Source organism: Ictalurus punctatus, chromosome 11 (assembly GCF_001660625.3).
Source record: "Ictalurus punctatus breed USDA103 chromosome 11, Coco_2.0, whole genome shotgun sequence".
Lineage (NCBI taxonomy): Eukaryota > Metazoa > Chordata > Actinopteri > Siluriformes > Ictaluridae > Ictalurus > Ictalurus punctatus.
In genome coordinates, this window is record NC_030426.2 from 20215084 (window position 1) to 20235793 (window position 20710).

General features: G+C 38.6%; 1 protein-coding gene across 1 annotated transcript in view; it reads left to right on the top strand.

Annotated features, from left to right (window-relative positions):
• The first annotated feature begins 12617 nt into the window (after positions 1–12617).
• ghrhrb (growth hormone releasing hormone receptor b) overlaps positions 12618–20710 on the top strand; it is a 50583-nt gene continuing 42490 nt past the window's right edge. The window contains exons 1-2 of the mRNA XM_017479223.3: positions 12618–12897; positions 19922–20024. Of these exons, the coding sequence (XP_017334712.1) occupies positions 12811–12897; positions 19922–20024 (190 nt within the window). The 5' untranslated portion in view covers positions 12618–12810. The remainder of the gene's footprint in view (positions 12898–19921; positions 20025–20710) is intronic.

The window sequence follows — 20710 nt, forward strand, 5'->3', positions numbered from 1 at the left end:
GCCTGTATGTATGTATGTGGTATCTAACACTATATACAAAAATTCTAATCTTTTAAAACTATTTAAATATGCAATCATTGTATATGTATGTAAAGAACCATTATGCAAAAAAAAAATGTTGGGTGGGTGGGGTGGGATCTATCTATCTATCTATCTATCTATCTATCTATCTATCTATCATTATTTTTTCCTCTGTGGAGCAGCTCTTGGGTCATTTTTCGTTCTACATTACTAGATTAATAAGGTCTATTTCTTGTACTCATTGATAAACTAAATACCTTAGTCCCCATAGACTACATATCTGGTGGATATTGTCAAAGGAAACATAGTGTTCATTCATAATTTAAAAAATTTAGCTTATGTACATATATAACATCTAAATTACATTACTGTAATGCATTTCATCAAGCTCTTGTTTATTCAAAATATAGCAGGCACATGAGCATTTGAGCACATCAGTCCCATCTAATCTGATCTACATTGGCTGCCTGAGTACAAAATGTTGCTTCTGGCTCACGCCAACTGCTTAATATCCCAGTATCCTAGTATCCACTATATATTCACAAAACACAGAACACATCAATAAAAGAAACTAGTGATAAAACACCAGATATGGTAGAACCTTTTTTAAACATGGCTCCTAAACCTTGTACCATCCTGTACCATAACACTGTTCAATACTGATACTGTTCTGGTCTTACTCCTACCATCCTGATGACTACAAGTCCCTGCTGTTCCTTCCTTCACATCCAAGTCTTCTTTACATCCAGTACAGTGAATATTAGTATATTCTTATCCTTATATAAGCTAGATCAAAGATTGCCTGATAAAAAAAAAAAAACAACAACAACAACATGATTCACAGTGAGAAAAGGATTGATTTCCCTCGGTCTTGGTTCCACCTCAATGCTGCAAGACTGTTTTGATAATGCAGACTTGGATTTGTTCACGGGAGGAACAGATTTGGAGGGGTATGCTGGCTCTGTCCTTGGATACATACATTTTTGCACTGAAAAAGTGGCAGCACACAAGTCAGTAAAGATGTTCCCTAACCAAAAACCATGGATCAATAGTAATGTGAGGGCACTACTCTGAGAGTGAGATGCAGCCTTCAGAACTGGTAATAGGCAAGCTTACAGTGAAGCAAGTGTGAATCTCCAGAGAGGCATCAGGGATGCAAAGTGTAAATATAAATAGCACATTGAACAGCAATTGTTAACCACAACTCTCCCAGTATGTGGAAAGGTATCAAGGCACTGACAAACTGTAAGACCAATAATCAGCTGCCAGCTGATGATGCCACATTGCCTGACATCCTGAACCAGTTCTTTGCCCACTTTGATGTTCCTAGGGAGGAGGCTGCCCCATTCGTTAAGCCATCTGATGGAGAATCATCTCTGGTTCTTCGGCATTACCAGGTGAGGGCCGACCTGAAGAAGGTCAATGCAAGTAAGGCAACTGGCCCAGATGGAGTGCTGGGCCGGATACTTAAAGTATGTGCTGACCAGCTAGCAGAAGTGTTTACAAAAATATTCAACCTCTCCAATAGGCTGCTGTACCAACATGTCTCAAATCCTCCACCATTATTCCAGTGCATAAAAAATCTGTTGTGAAGGACCTGAATGACTACTGCCCTGTCGCACTTACTCCCAAAAATATGAAGTGCTTTGAAAGATTAGTGAGGCCCCACATCAAAACCATCATCCCACTTGATGTCGACATACACCAGTTTGCCTATCGAACTAACTTCTCCACAGAAGCTACCGTTATAACAGCCCTTCACAAGGCTCTGACACAATTAGAAAAACCAAACAGATATGTGCAGATGCTTTTAGTTGATTTCAGCACTGCATTTAATACAGTCATCCTGGTCAGTAAGCTGAATATTCTGGGCTTTGGTTCCTCTCTTTGTTGGTGGATATTGGACTTTCATACAGACTGGCCACAGCAAGTCAGAGTCGGCAAACACATCTCCTCCACTCTCATATCAAGTACAGGCACCCACAGGGCTGAGTGCTGAGCCCTATGCTCTTCATACTCTTCACTCATGACTGCATCCCCATTAACAATTCATATTTCATAATTAAATTTGCAGATGACTTTATAGTCATCTGCCTGATTTCAGACAATAACAAAATGGCATACAGAACAGAGGTGGATCATCTGGTTAGGTGGTTTAAAGACAATGACGTGGTTCTTAATACCTCAAAGACAAAGGAGATGATCATTGACTTCAGAAAAACAAATCATAAAGTACACCTCCCCCTCTATATACATGGAGAAGAAGGGGAAAGTGTAAAACGCCTAAAGTTCCTTCGAGTCACTATGTCAAAACAGCTGACATGGACCATAAACACTTCAGCCCTGGTAAAAAAGGCTTAACAAATGTCTTTTTTTCCTAAGGAAGGTGAAGCAGGCACAACTCCCACAACCACTGCTGAATTTCTATAGGAGCACAATAGAAACCATTCTGACAAACGGTGCCACAGTTTGTATCGTGTGGTGAAGACGTCCCAGCACATCAATGGCATGGAGCTCCTTGAACTGGATACCATCTATGCCAGCAGACATAGAAAGAAAGCATGCAGGATAATCAGAGACACAACACATCCCGGCTATTATATTTTTGAACCACTGCCATCTGGAAAACGGTACAGGTTAAAAAAATCAAGAACAACTAGACTAAGAAATAGCTTCTGTGCCAGAGCTGTGGCCACCATTACACCTATTTCACACCCTAAAAAGATACTGTGAACTTTTTATTACATACACACACATGCATATGCATACAAGTGTTCATATACATATAATAAGGATTTTTGACACATATATGTGCATTATTGACCACTAATGTCAATTTAAGGTAATATTGCTACTATCCCTGTCTTTTTAAGTGTGTGTGTGTGTGTGTGTGTGTGTGTGTGTGTGTGTGTGTGTGTGTGTGTGTGTGTGTGTGTGTGTGATTGGGAACAAGTGTGTGTGATCAGTGATGATTGGGCATGGGTTAACACTAGGGCACCTGTGTTTGTAGGCCACAGTGTGTTCAAGGAGTTGTAGTTCATGGATTGCATGGGCCTAACAGAGCCCCCACAAAGGGCTCACTCTGGGAGCACAGTGTTTACAAGTCTTCCCACTAGATCATGGGCCTGGCTGTTCAGGGTGTCTGTCATGGAACTCACTGCATAGACAGGTGTCAAGAATGTTCCTCTGGACTGTACCCCACCTATGGAAAATGTGTGCAATGCAGCAGTGTTGGGGATGATCCAGTTTGTAGGTGAGAGGTTTGAGCTGTGTCTTCTAGCCAGCCAAATACAATGTTTGGGGTTCATTTTCCAGGACAACAGGGAGGTTAGTGCCTGAGTATGCACTGATATGGTGTCAGTTGGGTGGATGAGTGCTGCAGAGAGTTCTGGTCATACCCTGCCCAGGGTTGGAATTGAGCTATGTTTCCTTGGTTCTCTGCACAGAATGTTCTCAGAAACCAGCCTATATCCTGGTTTGCTCACTCCACTAGGGCATTGGATTGGGTATGATAGCCGGAGGTCAGGCTCACAGTCACTCCTAACTTATTCATGAAACTAGCCCACATCCTGGAGGTGAACTGGGGTCCCCTGATCTCTAACAATATCCTTTGGGATCCTGAAGTACCAAAATAAATGGGTAAATAATAGAGATGCACCGATGTATCGGCCGATAAAGGAATTATTCACGCTATCGGCAATCGGCCGATAGTTTAAAAACATCCGATGATCAGGGCCAATTATATCTTGTCAATCAAAAGAGGGAGGGAAAACACATCAAATTCGTGCTGTGTGTAAAGATGTCTCTTGTGTGGAATTATGACAAAACTGAAGTTTGTAAGCTCTGTAATGCTAAAATTTTACACCGGAAGTGAGAAGCAGTGAAGCAGGAGTTTGAACGTCGAGTCTAAATTTTTTTTGTTTTGCCACGCTGCTCGCGCTGAATTAAAGCACCAGTACACTGTTGAAAGATTTAAATGAAGATGAGTTTACAGAAAATTGTATATTGCACAGAAAATATATTTGTAGAGTAGTACATTTCATATTCAGTTAATGTTAATATATATATATATAAAAAAAAAGTTGACATTATATATTACCAGTTTGATGTTCAGAGGTGAAGTAGAAATGCTTTTGTTTGTGGTGAGTGAATGTGCGACTAACAGGAGGTTTTTATTTTTTTAGAATTAAGTCAATGTTAATATGAATTAATAACATTTCATAAGAAATCTTACTTTACTCTTCAGAATTTAGTTAATGTGTTCATGCTAAGAGTAATGTGTTTTCTGTTTATGAGACCAGTTACTGTGAAACATCTTGTTGAAATGGAGAGAATTAAGTTTTTATTTACATTTCTTTTAGAATTGTGGAATTAATTATTATTCATTTATAAGAAGGCCTAAAAGGCAGAACTATCAGTATCGGTTATAGGTATCGGCCGATATCACTCTGAATAATCTGTTATTTGTATCAGCTGAGAAATTTAGTATCGTGCATCTCTATTAAATAATAGTTCTGCTGTTTCTAAGACAGTCAGCAGGCTGGTTAAAGTTGCAAAGTGCAGGGACATGGAGAACCAGTCAACAGTGACCAGGATAGTGGTGTGACCTCAGGATTTTGGCAAGTTAATGGTAAAGCTGACAGCGATGTGTGACCAGGAGCTTGTTGGCTAGGAGAGCTCTGGACAGCTTAACTTGTGCACATGAGGTCCAAGAAGAGACAGCTTGCATCATCTCACATATTAGGCCACCAGTAGCTAATCTGCAATAAGTGATAGGTGCACCTGGTACCTGGGTGACCTGTGGCTATGGAGGTCAGAGCCCATGAGACTATTCAGGTTTGGAGGTAGGCCAGCATGAACGTTCTGTTTGGGGGACAAGAACGAGGAATCGTGTGTTGCGGCATGCAGCAATTGCTTGGTAGACCTCCCAGTCCATGGCACCAACAAGGCAAGATGGTGGTAGGATGGGTTCCTCACTGCCCTCTCATTGTTCAGCAGTATGTATGTGGGAGATGCATCTGGTTTTGTGTTCTTGGAGCTGTATCAATAGGAGAGGGTAAAATGGAACATTGCAAAGAAGAGGGACTAGTGTGTTTGGATTCAGGCATTTAGCAGTTCTGAGGTATTCCAGATTCTTGTGGTCAGTGAAAATGACAAAAGGGAAATTGACTCCCTCCAGTCAGTTGTGCCTCTCCTTTAGTGCTAGTTTTACTGCTAGTAGTTCTTGGTTCCCAATTTTATAATTTTGTTCTGCTGGGGACAGCTTTTTGAGAAAATGGCTACTGGGTGCACCTTGGGTTTCCCCAAACTGTTGAGTGAGAACAGCACCGACCTCATTTCAGATACATCTACCTCAACAACAAAGGGTTTCAAAGGGTTAGGTGCTTGAGGATAAGTGCAGTGGTACAAGCTTAGGTCCTTTCTTGACCAGTGCCATCAGTGGGTGTGCAATAGAGTTGAACCGCCTAATGAAGCATCAGTAAAAAATTGGCAAAGCCTAAGAACCATTGCAGATCATTCACAGTTTTTGGTGTTGGTCACTCTGTTACTGCAGTCACCTTAGCTTGGTCTATGGTGACACTGTCTGGGTTGATGAGGTACTCTAGGAATGAAATGGTGTCATGATGGAATTCACATTTCCCCTTTAACATAGAACTGGTGTTGCAGAAGACGACTGAGGACCTGCCAAACATGATGCACATTAGTTTCCATTAGTTACATATTTTCCCAACATGTCATTTATAAAACAATGGAAGACAGGGGGGCCCTAAATATCCTATAAGCCATTATCAAGTATTCATAGTGGCACGTGGTGGCGCTGAATGTCTTCTACTTATCACCCTCGCGGATACACACCAGGTTACAGGCATCTCAGAGATCCAGCTTAGTGAACACACGGGCAGACCTGAGCTGTTCTAGAGCCACTGGGATTAGTGGCAGGTGGAATCCGTATTACACGGTGGCTTGGTTCAACCTTCTGTAGTCAATGCAGGGTATGAATCCATCTCCATACTTTTCCACAAAGAAAAAGCCAGCCAATGCAGGTGACACGGAAGGCCGGATATAACTCTGGTGTAGTGCCTCCTGGATGTACTCCTCCATTGCGCATTGTCCTCCTAGAGAAAGGGGATAAATTCTACTGCAGGGAGGAGTGGTCCCAGGAAGCAACTCTATGGCACTGTTGTAGGGATGGTGAGGAGGTAGATCACTGGCTTTGGTTTTATTGAAGACCTCCTGGAGGTCCTGGTACTCTGAGGGAATGACTATGGATGCATGATGTTCTGGACTTTCCATGGAGGTTGAGAACATTTAGAGCTGGGGCATGAGGATACAGTGCTGGTGACAGTGGCTTGACCAGTGGGTGATTTCCTTTTCCCTCCAGGATACCTGTGGGTTATGGAGTTGCATCCATGGCAAGCTCCGGACGATGGTGTGCTGAGTAGTGACAGATACCAGAAAGGAGATTTGTTCCTGATGGAACACAGTGACTCAAATTTGTCATTATTCAGTTCATAGTTAGTTGGGAAATTCCAAGCCTTTCCCCAGGTTCTTGTTGAAATGTAGCCAAGGCTAAAAACTTTTAAAAAGCATTTGAGTGTGCATGGGGATGCTGTTGCTGAGTTTTGTTGGACTTTACAAAAGTGGGGCAAGTTGCCGGCAGAGAGCAAATAAAATTGGACTGGGCAAACAAAATCGACAGATGAGGCGCTCATCATTCACAGCAAACAGTTTCCTGTGCTCCTTAAAAACATGTTTCCTGTGCAAAGCTGCACGTGGCAAGTCTTCAATCAAGACATCATCCTACTCAGTCTTTAGATGTGACTTTTATATGATTTTACATTTCATCTGCAACACCTGTCTGCACCTTGTTGTGAGCACCATAGTCAGTAATTATGCTGAAAATAAGTGACATGTGGGATGGGAGCACTTAATATTCAGTTTACACATGATTACACTTTTATACCACTAGAGATTTTCTGCATATGCATGTTCAAAAGGAGTTCTAAATATATGTGCATTCTATGCATAATGGACATGTGAATAATTTACGCACAAAACTATGTGCATGCACATTGTTAAATGAGACTTGTACTAATACATGGTAATTTATACAAATATATAGTAACTTGTAGAGTAATGTTCAGTAACTTTACACACTCATATACAAAACTTTATATACTAATGTACAACGCCAATTCCGAAAAAGTTGGGACAGTAAGGAAAATGCAAAAAACAAACAAAAACAGTCATTTGAAAATTCTATTCACCCTGTAATATAATGAAAACACATTATTAACACATTATTTGATGTTTTACTTTGTGAATTTAATTTACATTTGTACTTTAGCAAGCAGAATTTTCCCCCATTCATCCATTTTGCATTTCTTCAGCTGTGCAACTGTATGGGAGCTTCGTTGGCTTATTTTGGCTGCAGGACTGCAGGCAAGCCATACTAGCACCCGCGCTTTCTGCTTATGCAACCATGTGCTTGTTATCCAGGCAGAATGAGGTTTGGCGTTGTCCTGCTGGAAAATGCAGGGACGTCCTTGGAAAAGACGACGTCTCGATGGCAGCATATGTTGCTCCAAAATGTGTACATATCTTTCTGCATTAATGCTGCCCTCACAGATGTGCAAGTTACCCATGCCATGGGCACTGACACGCCCCATAATATGACAGACGCTGGATTTGGGACCTGATGCTGATAACAGCTTGGATGGTCCTTTTCCTCTTTGGCCCGGAGAACATGATGGCTGTTTTGTCCAAAAACTATTTGAAATGTTGACTCGTCGGACCACAAAACACGATTCCACTGTGCTACTGTCCATCTCAGATGAGAAAGAGCCTAGAGAAGTAGGCGGCACTTCTGGACAGTGTTGATGCACGGCTTCTGCTTTGCATAGTAAAGCCTTAACTTTAAGCAGCAAATGGTGTTGACTGACAAAGGTTTACCAAAGTATTCCCAAGCCCATGTCAGGATATCTATTACAGACTCATGACGGTTTTTAAGACAGTGACGTCTGAGGTATCGGACATCACGCACATTCAGAAGTGATTTTCGGCCTTGCCCTTTACACACCGAGATTTAACCAGATTCCTTGAATCTTTTAATTATATTGTGTACTGTAGAAGCTGAAATGCCCAAATCCTACTGATTTGTCTTTGGGGAATGTAGTTCTCAAAGTGTTGGATTATTCGCTGACGCATCTGTTGGCAGATTGGCGAGCCTAGACTCAACCTTGCTCTTGAAGGACTAGGCCTTTTTTCGAGGCTCCTTATATACTATAATTAGATGATTGCATCATATGTTTTTACATCAGCGTCTTATTTCAACTTGTCGCATCGCTATTAGTCCTAAATTACCCCGTCCCAACTTTTTAGAACGTGTTGCATGCATCAATTTCAAAATAAACATTTACCTTCTAAAAACTATGCAGTTGATTAGGTGAAACATCAAATACTTTGTCTTTATACGTTTTTTGTTTAAATGCAAGTCAAAGTACATTTACAAATCACTCCTCTTTGTTTTTATTAGCATTTTCCATACTGTCCCAACTTTTTTGGAATTGAGGTCGTACAATAACTTATATTCTATTTGACAGTATCTTATATAGCAATGTATAGTAACTTACATACTAATCAATTCCTGCTTCCACCCTGTGTGAGTGGAGTCTGCATGTTCTCCACGTTCTTCTGGGGTTTCCTCCAGGTACTCTGGTTTCTTCCACCAGTCCAAAGACATGCGCTATAGGCTGATTGGCATCTCTAAATTGTCCATAGTGTGTAAATGGGTGTGTGAGTGTGTGTGAGTGTACCCTGTGATGGGTTGGCACCCTATCCAGGGTGTCCCTTGCAATAGGCTTCATGCCCCCCACAAACCTGTGTGGGATAAGCGGTACAGAAAATGAATGAATGGATGGATGGTTGGTACAAATTAAGTACACCAACTTATGCATAGTAACCTTTATAAAAAATTAATAGTAATGTATATATTAACATACAGTAACAAATAATAATGTACAGTAATTTACATACTAATGTGTAATAACATATTTTAATGTACAGTAATGTATATACTAAAATATAGTACCATATAATAACGTACAGTGACTTACCAATGTACAGTAACTTAAAGATTAAAGTACAGTAGCCTATATTGATGTACATTAACATATATAATATACAGTATCTTTTATAATGTACACTAAATTACATATTATAGTACAGTAACTTATATAATGTACAGTAGTATAGGTACTAAAGTACAGTAAAATATACTAATGTACAGTCATTTATGTATTAATATACAGTAACTTATACACTGATGTAGGCCTACAGTAATGTATACATATACACTGTTTACTTAGTATTCATTGTAGTCCTGTGTCATTTTTTGGATATTTAGGATACAGATTGATATCAGAGATTATCATTATTACTTACAAAATTTTAAGCATTCATATAAATCTGTCATAGGTTTTATTTACCTTGATGCAAAATAATTTATAATGCATTTCCCCCAAAATTATAACAGTAAATCTATTCTATATGAAGCCATTACACATTTGACATGTACATGAGGCTCTTTAGATTTTCTCCAGTCTTTGATTGGCACATGCAGCTACTGTTTCCATGAGGGACTGGTTTACAACAGCTAGAATATGTTCTAATTGGGCCAAAATGTTTATTCTGTGTTTGTGTCTGTGCACTTTTGATGTACTATTGAGTTTCAGTTTTAAATGGTAAAAATATCATTTAGCATTTAAAAACAATCAAAGTCTTCTCTGCTCATACATTTTGAGGTTTTGGTGGTTTTTGTTTGTTTGTTTGTTTGTTTGTTTGTTTTTTACATATTTTGAGCAGATGTACAGTTCACTGTGGATACACTGTTTACAAAAATCTGGTATCAGCAATAGATAAAGAATCTGTGAAGTGTTTTCCTGGCAATTTCCTAAAGCTTAGTCAATATCTTATTGACTTATTGATTTATAAAGATACTTTCAAAACAGATGAGGCGAAAAAATGGTTATTTGCTATAAGAGGTGGACTGAATGGCTTAGAGTACACTACTGCTCAGCTCTTCTAGATATTCCACATTCACTGTACACGGTGTACATCATCACTGTAATAATAATGAAGAATAATGGATTTAAAATGGAAAACATATGTATCTTCTATAACTGCATTTTGAATCTTGTCATCATGATGCAGCAATTGTGTGCATTTTGAATGCATCAATATTTACGCTGATGTGTATTCCTGTTTACCATTTATATGAATATACTTTAAGAAGATCATAAAAAATTTAAGCTGCAAAGGAAACCATGTTCAAATTCTATTCATTTGTTCTCTATGCCATTCTCTCTCTCTCTCTCTCTCTCTCTCTCTCTCTCTCTCTCTCTCCCTCAGCATGAGGCAGCTGAATGCCATAGGGCTCTGCTGTCCAGCTAAGATAATATTTTGAATAAAAACATCACACGGCCATGTTCCCTTACAGGCAACATCCCCTGAGGGTCATATTTAGTAGAACAAATGCTCAAAAGTTTACTCCTTTTTTATCCATGTTGATTTAAAATAATTAGGGTATGGTCAAGCATTTTTCATGGACAGCATGATGTACTGTATGAGTGAGGGTTGTTGTAGTAGATTGAAGCTTCCCTCTCTCCATTAGTCAGTGGCTAATTAGTATAAGTCTGGTATAAATGTGTATTAATCCGTAGCGCTATTGAATTCTTGGTTCTGAATGGTGAGAAGGTGTTGGTTAATTTTGTATAACAGCTAATTTTGTATAAATTTGATTGTTTCTATAATAATACCATGTTTACAGGGATGATGGGCAGTAAACAGATTTTTTTATGCTATAGTATTTTCTGGATGGAGGGAAACTAACTTGTTTTGTGGATGTTCCACAACAGTAAACAGAATTTATATATATATATATATATATATATATATATATATATATATATATATATATATATATATATATATATATATATATATATATATATATATATGTATGTTAGTAAAACATATAATGTATCTTTTTTTAAATAAATAACACTGGCAAATTGTTGTAGTATAAGAGGAATAAACCACATCATAAAAAGAAATATCAACCTCGGCTTCGGCTTCGGAAACAGTAACCCCACTTTGTGTCATGCTGGTTCACACCACATAGTTGTCGATTAATTTCCTATAACAGGATGCTATGTCATGTGTCATTCATTACCTATGTCAGAATAAAATATATAATAATGAAATATACTGTGATAATACCTAGGCCTACTGGAATTAGAAAAAACTGAGAGGAATTTTCAGTCATACAGGTGAAAAAAACTGTGTGTGAGTTTGTGTACCTGTATATGTTAGGTGCCTACAAATAGCAATAAGAAATACCATTACATTTCACATTTTGGTCCTTACCACGGAAAAGGTAATGCTGATCTGATTTAACAAATAAATGCCGGTTTGTTTAGCCAACCTTGATATTTCTCCAGGACATTTTTTCCACTTTTCCCACTTGTTCAAGGTGAAAAAATTTTAATCTTGATCTTGTTGACCTTGCTTCTGCACATTTCTGCTTAGATAAATATTAGCTGCAGGTGGCACAGTGCTGCAGTGGTTTGCAGTGCATTGCTGCCTCACACCTCCAGGGTCGCCAGTTTGAGCCTTTTCTCAGGTTACTTTCAGTGTGGCGTTTCATCTGTTTTGCCCTTGTCCATATGGGTTTCCTCAGGGTTTTACCAGTTTCCTCCGACCTCCTAAAAACACACCAGTAGGTGGATTCACAATGTTGAATCGCCCCTTAGGTCTGAAAATGTGTATGTGCATGGTGCCTTGTTATAGACTGGCATCCGATTGGGGTATTCCTGCCTGATGCCTAGTACTCCAGGGATAGGTTCCAGACCCACCACCACCATAACCAGGATCAGCAGTTACTGAAAACGAATGAATGAATAAATAAATAAATATTCATACGTCCAAAAAGTTCATTCTTTATCCTTCATTGTTCAGTGGTCTCTTTAAGCCTGTAGCATTTCCTTAGAATAAACACTTTTTTTTTATTCCAGAGGAAACGTTATTCTGTAATCTATATAGTCTATATTTTATTTATTTAGCACATTTTTATTTATCAAACACATTTAATAATAATAATAATGAAAACTGTGTTAATTAAATATTAAATATTCAGAGTTTTCCTCGAGCTTATCCACTTGGTTTGTGCCGCGCAATTACGCGTTTGACGGGTTATGAATTCAGGAAAAGTGATAGTAAAAAAAAAAATAATAAAAAATAAAAAATGATGAATACAAAGCAAAATAATGCTGAATAAGGATTGCTGTTTGTATTATTATTATTATTATTATTATTATTATTATTATTATTATTTACTTATGTCATTTTCATTTGAGTCTGACCTTAAGTGTTAAGTTAGTACTGAAGACTTTGCTGTGTACATCCGTGTGTACTACTTCAGATTCACGCGCCTCGTGCGTGACTGTATGTTAATATGATGCGGGGTGTGCGGGAGTGAGCGCGAGGCGGGGAGGTACGGCTGCAGCAGTGCGCTGCGCGTCTCTTGAACACACCGCTCACACCATCAGTCCTCTTCAGGAAAGCCACCCACTCTGCACACCACTGCTGTCACCGAGGGAGAATCCGGTGCTCGATTAATAATTAATCAGCGTAGACCCGAAATTATGTACCAGTGTGGACTGGTCGAATATTCTTAGACTAAGCATATATATGTTTATTCCTTTCTAAAGTCTCTCGACGCACACCTGAATGCTGAACATGACACTTTCTAGGAATTCGTTAACTTTCAGAGTCGTGCTGCTGACATGGTGGATCCACCACTGTACTTGGCAAACGGTAAGTAGAGTGAATGAACTGCTGGTTATAGTTTGGTGTGAACTGAGTTTACTGTGAGCTGCATGGGAGAGTGCGTTTTGTAAGCGGACTGGACGAGATGTCACTGTGGTCGTCTTCTCTTTAACACCCACTTCAAACTTCTGTTTGTTCAAGAGAAGCACAGGGTCAGTGAAAGAGCTGCACTCAGCTGTTTCTTTTGTGTTTCTACGTATTTTAAGGACTTTAAGGAATAGGAATAGAATAGAACAGAACAAAACAGAAGATAATAGAATACATTTAAAAAAAAAAACAGATTTGAACAGAATAGAGTGGAATCGAACAGAACTGAATAGAATATAACAAATTAGAACAGAAGAGGACAGAAACAAACAAAAATAAATAAATAAACAGAACAAATAGAACAAAATGGAACAGCATTTAATATGAAAGAACAGACTGAACTAGAGTGAAGTAGAATGGATTTGAACAGAACAGTATAGAGTAGATTAGAAAGGGACAGAATATACAGTAACAAAACGGAATAGAATAGAAGAGTGGAGTAGAATAGATATCTCTACTGCCATCGTACATGTATAGTGAAATTAGTTTTGCTAGAATAGAATAGAATATTGCAGAAAAAAAAAATCAAATGTAATTTAACAGAATAGAATGGAACAGAACTAAGTTGCATATAACAGGATAGAATAGAACAGAATGGAGTAAAACAGAAACAAAATATTTCATTGCCATAGTACAAATACAGTGAAATGAGGTTTGCTAGAACAGAACAGAAGAGAACAGAATATCTTTCTTGTCACTGTACAAATGGAAAAGTGAAATTAGGTTTTATAGAATAGAATAGTATAGACTTGAATAGAACTGGCACCCTGTCCAGGGTGTACCCTGCCTTGTGCCCGATGCTCCCTGGGATAGGCTCCAGGTTCCCCGCGACCCTGAAGAAGGAGTAAGCGGTAGAAGATGGATGGATGGATGGATGGATGGAGACTAGAATAGAATAGAATTGAGTTGAATATAACAGAATTAAAGAGAACAGAATGGAGTAAAACAGAAAATAACTAAATATTTGTATTATACATCAGTACAGTCAAATTTTGGTTGCTAGAATAGAATAGAATAAAGCAAAACAGAGCATAGCCTTTCTTGTGATTGTACCAGTTGTCATTCAACCAGTACAATAATTATGCTTGCATCTCCAATCATAATATGAATAGAGAATGTCTATGGAACAGAAATAATATAATCCATCCATCCATCCATCATCTACCGCTTACTCCCTCTTCAGGGTCACGGGGGAACCTGGAGCCAATCCCAGGGAGCATCGGGCACAAGGAGGGGTACACCCTAGACAGGGTACCAATCCATCGCAGGGCAAGAAATAATAGAATATTGTATAGAATAAAAAGAACTGTGCTATATACAGCTGTATGTACAGGCTTATAGCGGCATTGTAGGTTAGTAGTGTAGCGCACATGATGCTGCAGTGACACTATACTCAGAGGTGTAATAGTGCAATAAAACAGTAGCAGTGTTAAGTTTTCAGCTGACAGTGATATACAGTAATCGCCTGCTGCCATGTAAAATGTCAGAGTGTGTTAATGTGTGAATGTGTAAGAATAGTATGTAGTACAATCACAGGCAGGTAATTCAATAGTATTAATGACCGCAAAGAGAATAATTCATATTGTTTCAAGGACAGCAAAGCCACTGTGTACATGGGCATGCTGACAAGTATATACTGGTAGAGGAGAATTGCTTTGCTGATAGTACAGTGTGCTCACAGAGTGCCTTCTTGCATAAGTATTCACACCCTTTGAACTTTTTTCACATTTTGTATTGTTACAGCATGGAAGTGGAATTATATGTCATGACTCTACAAAAAATAGCCAATTGTATTGGAGTAGAGATTAAAATAATTAATGTGGTGCCAAGGAGACAAAATACTACATTACCCATCAGCCCCAGCTCTCACCTGTGTCTGGTTGCACCTTGATTAGCACCACTATATACAGTTGTAGTTTCTCAGTGTCTGGTTGTCAAGCTTTTGGTTGTAATGGTCTTGTGTTGTGTGCGCAACGGATTTGCCCATAGTCTGTATGTTCTTTGCTTTGTAACCACAGTTCATGTTTATGTCCTCGTTTTGAAGTCTTTTTCTGTTTGTTAGCACTTTACTTAATAAAATAATGTGTACCTGCATCCACCTTCACCTCCTTGACATTAATTCATTAGAATATCTCTTCTCTTCAGCCGTTCTCGGCCCACTGCAGGGCGTAGGCCTTTGTTGAATGCCGCCACCAACTACGATCCTGTGCCCTTTGTTGCCAATTGATTCCAGCGAACTTTCTGATGTCATCAGCCCACCTGGCCTTAGGTCGTCTTCTTGGGCGTTTGGCTTCCAGTGGAGTCCAATTTAGGACTGCAGACGTCCATTTTTGGTCTTTCATTCTTGCTACGTGTCCTGCCCACTTCCACTTTAATGTTTTCACCCTTTTGATTATGTCCATTACTTTGGTTTGACTTCGCACCCACACATTAGTCTTGTGGTCTAATAGCGATATGTTAAGCATGCAGCATTCCATGCTTCGTTGAGTGACCCTTAATTTTTGAATTATTTTAGTATTTGAGGTCCAGGTTTCACATGCATATGTAAGAGCAGGGAGAACACAATGATCTAATGAACATCTAATGAGATGAAAATATGCATTAGTTTAATTAGAACTTTGTCATACTAATTGCTTTGCTGTTGTATATTGTTTTTTTGTTGTTGTTGTTTTTTTAGAAGTGTACATTTTGCGTAGACGTATTTTCTGCTTGTTATGTTGCATAATGGCTTCTAAACTGAATTAATTCACTTGAAAAATGATTGGATTTGCTAATTATGTGCCAGCTCTATTGTTTTGTTAGCAGAAGAGTAGTTTATTATATACAGTAGTAAATAATTCAGTAATGCAGCTTTAATTTCCACTGCTAAGAAGAGTAAGATAAGTTTTATATCAGTACATAAGGCACATATAGGTGTATTTATTAATATAATTACAGTATATTACCTTATTATTGTTATATCGGACAGTTACACTGGCTGCCTGTGTAATCCACATTTAAGCACATACAACTTATTATTAACATTTAGACCACTGCAGGATGAATACAACACTTACTTTTCCAGTCTTTTGTTGTCCCACGTGTTGCAGCCATCACATCCAAAATTACCATATTTTTCCCTTAAAATGGTACATTTCCTCAGTTTAAACATTTGATATGTTTTCTAGGTTTGATTGTGAATAACATATGGGTTTATGAGATTTGCAAATCATTGCATTCTGTTTGCATTTATCTTTTACACAACGTCCCAAATGTTTTGGAATTGCTGTTGTATATATACTGTATACACAAGAGAGAAGGATAAAGACTAAGCAGTAACTGAACATTTACATTCATCAAATGCATGAGCTGCACATGCCATGCATGTTGAATATCTACCCCAGTCAGGGATTTTCTTGAACTCTGCAAAGATGCCATTGCTGCACAGAGTAAAATAGGTTCCAAGCAACAGCAGTGTGAAAGCATCATGAAAAATTTGTAATACATTTTCAAATCTTACCTCATGTTTAAATAATGCTGTAGGCATTCAATTCTGTTGCTATAGTGAAAAAAAAAAAATTAAATAAAGCGCCATGCTGACTTTTTGCCATTAAATGCTGTGGAGGACAGCCTTACCATGCGCTACCTCACATGTTAAAATAGTCATGTATAAAGAGATGGATGTTCTAATAAATTAAATTGGTTGTTTCTATCCTCCTGGCAATTGTTTACATGACTATTTCCAGTGAAAAGAACATTGGCTATTTAGCTGGGAAACCTGATTTCCTATTATACAATTAGTTCAACCCTGCAGTCCAAAATCAAGCCTTACTTTCAAATTATCGTATTTCTAAAAAACACATTAGGCAATCATGACCAGTTACTACCTCTGGCAAATGCAGGGGAGAAACCTGTCTTTATAAATTTGTCTGGATTATTCTTCACTACCATGCGTCACCAAGAACAGAAAGAAATCAATGCTATAATGAAATGTGTTGCTTAGTGAGCTCTCTAATGACCTGCCATTGTCTTTCCTGAATGGTGCTTCATTTCCTATGATAATGTTTTTCTGAGCCTCAGCCTTGGGACAGCTATACATTATCTAACCAGCAGCAGGATCCTTATCTGCCGGTTAGTTTTCTTCTTTGCTTGGTGCCACATATCAGTTTGCATTCTAGACAAGATTGTTGTGTGGTTACGTGCTAAGCAAAAGCCAACATACACTCGCCGTCTGCTTTAATAGGAACACTTGTACACCTGTTTCATTTATGCAGTTATTCAATCAGCTAATTATGTGGCGGCAGCACAATGCCGGTTGTTGGTGCCAGATGGGCTTGTTTGAGTATATCAGAGACTGTTGATCTCCTGGGATTTTCATACAAGACAGTCTATAGAGTTTACAAAGGATTGTGTGGAAAACAAAAAACATACTTAGTGCGTAGGGTCTGCAGCCTGAAACACCTTGTTTATGAGAGAGATCGGAGGATAATGACCGGACTGATCTGAGCTGACAGCGGGGGAAATAAGTATTGGACGCGTAAATATATTTCCAATGAGGCTATTCACATGAAATTTTCACCAGACATCAGTATTAACTCAATAAATCCGTAAATATAAAGAATTCCCAACATTAAAGTCCGTAAATGAAGTTATGTGTAATAAAGAGGAATGACACATACAACAGCAGAAGACCACATCAGGTTCCACTCCTGTCAGCTAAGAGCAAGAATCTGGGTTATCATGGGCACAGACTCACCGAAACTTGACATTTGAAGACTGGAGAAAGACCAGTCTTCTTATTTTCTGATGTTCAACTGTCCAGTTTGGGTTAGCCTGTGCCCATGATACCCTCAGATTCCTTTTCTTGGCTGACAGGAGTGGAGCCTGATGTGGTCTTCTGCTGTTGTAGCCCGTCCACCTCAAGATTCGATGTATTGTGTGTGTGGAGATGCTTTTCTTCTCACTACGGTTTTAAAGAGTGATCATATGAGTTACTATATCCTTCCTGGCAGCTCAAACCAATCTGGATTTTCCTTTGATCTCTCTTATCAACAAGGCGTTTCCATCCACAGAACTGTTGCTCAGTCAATATTTTTTTGTCTGTTGGTTTTTCACACCATTCTGGGTAAACTCTAGAGACTGTTGTGGGTGAAAATCCCAGGATATCAGCAGTTTCTCAAACTCAAACCAGTCCATTTGGCACCAACAACCATGCCATGGTTAAAGTCACAAAGATCACATTTTTTCCCCCATTCTGATGTTTGGTATGAACATTAACTGAAGCTCTTGACCTGCCACATGATTGGCTGATTAGATAACTAGGTGAATGTGTATAAGTGTTCCTGTTAAAGTGGATGGTGAGTGTGAATATCATTGTAATATATTATCATATCTATAGGAAAAACTCACACATGGTCTTGTAACAAGGATAATCTAAGCGTAGGGTAAAAATCTAATGAAGATTTCTGTATGGACACATTTTAAAGGACTCCCCATATCAGTTGCTATGTGACCGTCAGTTAGGGAAAGTCTGAGCACAGAACACTTTGGGGTTTCTTGGTAACATGACAACGATATCTTTTGTTATAATGCTCAGACAGAAGGAAGCCAGGAAGATTAATGATACAGAAAGCTGCTGCTAGGAATCTAAAGAATTCCCAAATGATTGAATTTTTTTTTTTTAAATTGCATAATACGTGCTGACCAAGCAGTGAACCACCACAATGCAAAATCATGAAGTTTGCTAAAAGACAGAGACACAGTTGCTCATTATATAACTAACATATTAAACGTTAGTTTTATGCACAAATGCTCCTTTAATAACAGACAAGGTGGCTGTTAAATTCAGGAATTATGGAGATGAATCTCTCCTCACCTTCGTGTTCACCTTTTGCAGGAATCTCCTTCCCTGTTGAGGTCAATGCCACCAACAGCTCTACCATCTGCTCAAGGGCATGACATGACAAGGAACTTACTCTGTTTCTTACTTACTCAAATACATATGCAGGTTCCCCACAGAGCCTTCTGCCCTTTGTGATTTCCACAAGCTGTAGACTGGAGCAGCATGTTCCCTATAATGACCGTGTAATGAAATGCCATCGGTAAATGTTTACCACTTTGTGTTAACACAACTATCAGAAATACTGTGAATAGGGCTATCGACATGAGACGAGAACTTTGTTTCACTACTTTAATACTTGGCACAACACACTGGTCAGCAAACTGGCTAGATGTTTCTTTTTAACCCCAGGCACATTTTTTTTCATTGCTATTCACCCACACCTGACTCATCACAGCTTTTTAATACAGTGTTGAGGTGAAATAGAGGCTATACACAATATAAATGCAACATTGCTCTTTGTTCCCTCTCTAATGAATAGCCAGAAAGGCAACCCATGCTAATTCCATTTATTCGAATGGATTCTCTCACTTTGTCTTTCTTGTGCTTTTTCTCTTTCTGTCTTTATCTAACTAACTGTTATACATATTACAGATATTAAGGGTAAAGCAGTTAGCATTAGGTTCATGGATTTCCTTGCAGATTATCTTTTGGTGTGTGTCTATTATAGACATTTTTGATGGATACATTCTGTTTAGAAAGTTAAAATTAGTTTAGAAAGGTTGTATCTCAATATAGAGGTCCTATTTTGGTTAGGCACAGGGGTATTTGACTAATATTTCTGAAGGTCCAGTTACATAAAAAAAAAACTGGTTAATGTTTAAAAGCCACTGAACGACAACTGCTCTGCTTTCATTTTTAATCTTCCTGTACTTTGCTGTGTCCGCATCCAGACTACGGTCCACCAGTTGATGACCCCTGCTTAATTATATACTTGTACACAAATTTCTGTACATTACCTGAATGCCCCATGTCTTTTGAGAGGTAATATAAGCTGTGTTTATATAACGTGTCAGCTTTATAGTAATACTAAATCACTTTTTACAGGGGGAAGCAATCCATCCAGTATGCACCATCGTGGTTCAGCATATGAAGGCTCAGGAGCAATGCAGATTCACACGTCGACAAGAGAACCACACCACAATGCCTGGTAATTTTCTTTTGATATCTATTTGAGATTGACTTTAGTTAATCCATCTCAGAGCACGGTTAGTACAGTTTGTCATATACACTTGCATATGAACGCTTAATTGAACACTTAATTGAACATAATTTACCATTCCAGTCATGCACATCAGTTATAAAGCTTAAGTGTGTGGGATCTTTCTACAAGTCAATCACTCTGGGGATGGCTTCATGAATGCCTAGTTTTGACACCACTCAGGACACCCTTTCTTGGTCATTCTGAAGTTTCCAGTAGAAATCAAAATTAATTACTTTCTTATGCTGTCAAGTACCATTACTGCCACCTGACTGGGGATTACATAACCATTTTATGAGTCTATCAAGACCAGGATATAGCAGTTACATCATTTGTTGGTTCAGTGTTTACTACCTCTCCTTAGATGCACTAGAATAAACCTGGCATAATTGTGCCCTTGACCACCACTACAGTCCAATTTCTTCTGTACACACATTGCACATTGGCATGGCAACAGTGCTGGCTGGTTTAATCAGCCACTCTTGAGCCTTTTATTGGAGTGACCAGCTGTTTGAAAGTCCAGGAAGTTCCTCAAGAAAATGTGCTTAATTCTTAGCAGCAAAAAAAAAGGTAGATTCATTTTGCTAATGCCAGGTGTGGTTGTATTATTATACAATAAGCCTGCTGCTATCAAC